Source organism: Manduca sexta, chromosome 23, assembly GCF_014839805.1.
Source record: "Manduca sexta isolate Smith_Timp_Sample1 chromosome 23, JHU_Msex_v1.0, whole genome shotgun sequence".
NCBI lineage: Eukaryota > Metazoa > Arthropoda > Insecta > Lepidoptera > Sphingidae > Manduca > Manduca sexta.
Genome location: NC_051137.1, coordinates 7,751,719 through 7,757,224, shown reverse-complemented (window position 1 = coordinate 7,757,224; position 5,506 = coordinate 7,751,719). Strand labels below are relative to the sequence as shown.

Genomic DNA, 5,506 nt, shown 5'->3' with positions numbered 1-5,506 from the left:
ATCGCTTAAAAGATCATATATTCAATTAAAATACACGCAACTAGAAATTAATAACACTGGCGAGTTTCTTGACGCGGTTGAGGAGAAGATCTCCCTCGCGGATGGTAGCCTGGTAGAGATGCGAGCGGTCTGCGTCGGCGCCGCGGCCCGCGCCCGTCACCACGCACCCCGCCACCGCGTCGATGCGGCACTGGAGGCGGCCCGCTGTCGTGAACCTACACACCATGGCACATGTTAAGATTTCTTTAAGAAAAAAACACGCCAGAAACTGACTACTGAATATTATTTATTTCCAAAACATTTTGCTATTGACAAAAATAAATGACTAACAGAATTAAATAGAAATGTATTCATGAAAACAAAATTGAAATTATATTTTTATAAGTTTCTTAAAAATCTAAAAAATAATTAAGGTTTTAGCTATGTTTGTAACGAGGCGAAAACTATTTGACTAACATGTTTCTAGTGGCATGTGGCTCGACAGAAACCCTCAGCACAATGAAAGCTTTCATACTTCCTAAATATAGTCCGCAGATCTTATATTGAGAAAAACAAACAGAATCGGGACTTACTTGGAGATCTCCTCCTCAACGAACTCCCGCGTGACGCCAAACGTGTCAGCGATGTTGTCGAGGCTGAGCGAGCGGTAGGCGCGCAGCAGCTGCACGTACGCCTTGATGCGCGCCTCGCGCACGTAGTGCTGGTAGTGCGGCCGGAACACCGGGTCCACGCAGATCTGCGTCTCCACCTGCAATGTAATGTCATTAGTAAAGCAACAAGACATATCCGCCCGGATAGCGGCCACCGTACACAAGGTGTTATAACGGTCACGCAACTGGTTCGTGTTCCAGAACCAGCGTGTGTATATCTGGTTCCAACAGGCCGGCATAATTGTGTAGACTGTCGCAGGGTAATCACCTCTTGTCAGTCGGAATTCTATTACACTCCACTTCACTTCTGATCAGGTGCAGTGCGGTTACTTTGCCGTTCACGTACAATAATAATTAAAAATGTCTATGTCCATTCATAGACAATGATAACGTAACTACCACTGTACAGCACAACTTGTAGATGATGTTGCTGTTGCAGAATTATAAATTATTGATTCACAACAGGCAGTTATCCAGAGTTTAAGTTGCATTTTCTTACACACAAAGCCAACCAACACAGTTTGAATGCAGAATTCAGAACTTCCATTTTTAAATGTGGAAAAATATCTGCAACTACATCCACAAGTATCATATTCTTTTAAATATGTTTAGACTTATATGGCTACTAAAAACTCCTCTGAAAAAGAATGGGTGCAGCTAAATATATATCAGGATTTATATAAAACTTTTTGTAATATTTTCAATCAAATGAATTATTAATACAAATAAGAAACAATTTGTATCTTACCCAAGCAAGACTCTTGAGGAAGTCTGCATAACGGCATTCATGCAATGACTCAACAAGTTCCCTCAATTCAGGGAACCGAGAGCGCAAAGCCTGCACCGCCGCGCCTTGTCGACGTAATGCCGACTGTAAGGCATGGCGTTCCAAAGCCAACGCGCACGCCAAAACACAATACTGAATTATTGTACCTGTAAAATATTGTTAGTAATATATTCAATTATATATAATATTGATATAGGTATTTAACACTACATCTCCAATCTTAATAATAATACACATGTAATAATTTGAATATATCCAAATATATAACATCCAAAAGTAAATGCAGAAACTGTGATGAAATTAGAGTAAAATTCTGTACTGTGATTTTACAAAGGTCCAGGATTACTATAGACTATGAGGAAACTTTTTGTCTGGGTAATTTGCTCATGTAGGATAAATTATATTTTCAAATCTAGTTTTTCAACAAGTGACACTGACGTCGTACAGATAAACTATTGGTTGCTGCAGTGATTAAGTGGTACTATTATATTATAAGTTGCTTTCTAAGTTTTATCCCAGAAAATATATTATACATAAACATATAAGATACAACTTAATTTGAAGTAAAAGCTGTACCAAAGTCCACTAGTTCATAGGATTCAAATGTTGAAACACAATCAATGAACAATTCAGCTGCATGATTGTAATCTCTGACTGCAAGACAATATATAGCTTCATAGGCCTTCAACTTGTTCCTGGATCTCCAGTCTCCACCTTTGTCAACTAATTCATGAGCCTGTAATATGAAAAAACTGTATTTAAACCACATCCGTAAATAATGTTAAAGCAGCGACTAGTTGGGTGTGGAACGGAGTGCCAAGACGAATGTCCGCAGGTTCAAATGCCAAGGGCACACACCTCTGACTTTTCTAAAATCATGTGTGTATTCTTTGTGAATTGATCGTTCGCTTTAACTCTGAAGGAAAACATCGTGAGGAAACCTGCACATCTGAGAAGTTCTCTATAGGAATTTCGAACCTAATCCTACTGAGAGCAGTAGTAGAGGAGGCTCATGCTCAGCAGTGGGCAAGTATATAATAGAGGGCTGATATTATTATATTATTATTATTAGTAAATAATGAAAAAGAGAATAAAAAATATTTAATGAAAACAGCTGCATATTGGTGGTAAGTCTCTTACACTTAGTATGCAAAGGGCTTGTTGGTATATCACCTCAATATCTAATCCAGCCACCATGTAGCAATCTATAGCCAACGTTGTGTTCTGGTTCAAAAAACATTGCAGCCAGTGTAATTACTGGGCACCATGGACTAAAAATCCTATGTCTCAGGATGACAAGCATGGTGGAGTGTCACTCAGTACTTTGTAATCATGTGGTGTTGCAACTGATTATGAATGGTCATGTTTTTTTTTTAATATCAGGTACCCAGTTTACTATTTTAAATTAGTTGTATTCCTGCTTTCATTCTTTTTTTTATTTTGCTTCAAAAAGTTGTTTATTAAAATCACCCAAAACAACTCTGCAAAAAAAAAAATACAGAATAATACCTTTGTAATGGCTTTGCCCATATCTTTTACATTGCAACCATGGAAGTATGCAATTCTGAACAGTGCAAATATAGCATCTAGCCTTCTATTAGTAGTGAGTGTGGTGTCTTCATATTTTGCTGTAGCCAGAGTAGTAGCACCCTCTTTATCACCAATAGAGCATAAGTAATCCAATCTGAAACATAAAATTAAAACAATAGTTGAGTTAGTTTAATTAATTAGTAGTTGAGTAAAAAGTGCATTAAAAACAGTTCATGCTTTATTTTTGTACAAAAAAATTAAGTGAATTTTGGCAAATTAGAGTAGTACATGAGGTTTTCTACAATCCTTTTATGAAAATATCTATACTATTAAAGCACACTACGAGTATGAGTAAAAAAAAAATTAATTAAGATTATTTTTATTTTTATTTTTATAAGAATATTCACAATTAAAAAATATATCTTTATTCTTATAGCGTTAGAATAGAGCTCAAGAGACCTTGGTGAAAAACTTTACTTTTAGTGAAATTTTTCAAATGATTCACTTGTAAAAGCTCTGTATACAGTATGAAAAGGCTCGGGGGGCCTAGATTGAGTATAGCTTTTCTATTTCATGTCTAAGGATTGCAGAATTTCTCTAGACTAATAAAATAGATGTTTCTATACATGAAACAAAAAATATAATTGAAATAGGAAACTATTAAAATAATTTTGTTTTTTTAAATAATCTTGAGATAATATAACAAAACCTTTACCTATCCTGCCACACTGGAGTCTCTGAATCATCTTCTTCAAACTTGGATAATCTTTCTTGGTTCTCTTTTGCCATGTCATCATATAACTTTTGGTCGAATGGCCAACCAAGATCGTTACATACTTCTTTGTAGTAAGGGGCCATGTTCCCGACCTTTATTCCTTGAAATAACTGTTCTTTTAACTGAGGATTGTCTTTGAACTGTGGTAAACTCAGCTTGAACTTGATACCAGCAAGTGCCATATATTCAGGAGTTTTACCCTCTGCAGATAGCTCCATTCTTGTTATATATTTTACCAAGTCACAAATATAAAAACTGAAGGTAAAATCAAAGAATATCCCGTATGAGTACAATAACAATCAACCTCAAAATCTAACGAAAAACAAAAGTCACTCCAATCAAAGCAATGTTACCACTTTACTTTTTTTTATAATGATGTTGCCACTTGTATAATAAGGTTATCAACTCCAAAAAGTAAAATTATTAATACGTCAAAAAACCCCTAAAGCTCTCAGATTTCCTTGATAAAACCCCCTGAATGCTAGACTATTTTATGCATAAATACATCAAGAAGCTTTTGCCCAAGACTTACAGTGCGTGGATAATGCGTTTTTAAAACCATGACATTAACAATACCATCTAAGTTCTTCGTCCTGCTTCGGTAACTTTTTTTAAAGTTCCGAATTTGTGGGATTTGGATGTCCAAGGTTGGGGAACCTTGGCCATCTAAATCCCACAAATTTATTAAAAAGCCCCAATCTAGCATCATGGCTTTCAATGAAAATTTACCAGTAGTAAAAAACATGCTTTAGTTAGTTACGGACTGACATTCTCGATACAATTAGTTGTAACAGCCTTATTCATTGTCCATGTAATGAATTGCATCCACAATCAAGAGGTGGCTCACAGGATGGGTTTTTTTTTTAAACGGGCACAGCATAGTGACCCCTTTACACCTGGTGGTAAGTGGCAGCCTAGCGCAACAAGGAACAAAAAATCTTTTGTATGGAATTGACATGGCATTTAATGGCGGATACTGCTATCTCTCTCTCTCAGTACAGTTTCTCTTTCTATTCCTCACCGCCATTATTATTGTTTGTTTACTTCCTGACGTTTTGGAATACATTTGTGTTTATTGATTTATGTTTGTATTATTTGTTATTCAAACAAGTAAAAATATACCAAAAGTGTTTTTGTTGGTGTAAGTGAATACGTTTTAAAGACATGCCACCAAAAAAACGTTTCATTACGTGTGAAATTTGTGGAGATCGAGCCAGTCGATTAAATCACAAAAGCAGAATGTTTATGGCGAAATTTCCATTGGATGAGGTCAGGTAAGCATTAATTAGATGTTTTTAGTCATCGCGCAAATAAAGTAGCTTAGAAATAATAAAAATTCTCATTTTCTAATTACCATTATGTTACTAGTGATGATGTTATGATTATCGATATCGATACCTGTTTAAATTTATTAATCAATTTGCCCTCCGTGGTTTCACCCATTTAGGTCCAGATTCTGTGGGAACATAGTGATAAAAAGTAGTAATTCTAACTATCTACATACAAAGTTTAATCGCAATCATTTTAGATTTTTTTGCGGGTACGAATAATAAACATACAATTGCATGCACACGCTTTATAATATTAGTAAGATGATGACTGATCATCAGGACAAAAAATACTAAAGTCGTGTCTGTGTGTGTGTGTGTGTGTCTGTGTGTGTGTGTACTTAAAAATGCGTTGAGCAATCAATGTGCCTGGTCACTGTTTATGATTTTAGGCTTAAATATAATTTAATAAGCAATTTATTTACAATTAAAAAAT

At 35.5% G+C, this 5,506-nt stretch overlaps 1 protein-coding gene across 1 annotated transcript; it reads right to left on the bottom strand.

The window, feature by feature from the left end:
- LOC115445055 (26S proteasome non-ATPase regulatory subunit 6) lies at positions 1-4,114 on the bottom strand. Its single transcript, XM_030171140.2, has 6 exons — positions 3,683-4,114; positions 2,947-3,121; positions 2,014-2,173; positions 1,399-1,583; positions 573-748; positions 1-215 (listed from the first exon to the last, which is right to left on the bottom strand). The coding sequence occupies exons 1-6, from the start codon at positions 3,958-3,960 to the stop codon at positions 41-43; spliced, it is 1,149 nt and encodes a 382-aa protein (XP_030027000.1). The 5' UTR covers positions 3,961-4,114; the 3' UTR covers positions 1-40.
- Positions 4,115-5,506: the final 1,392 nt, after the last annotated feature.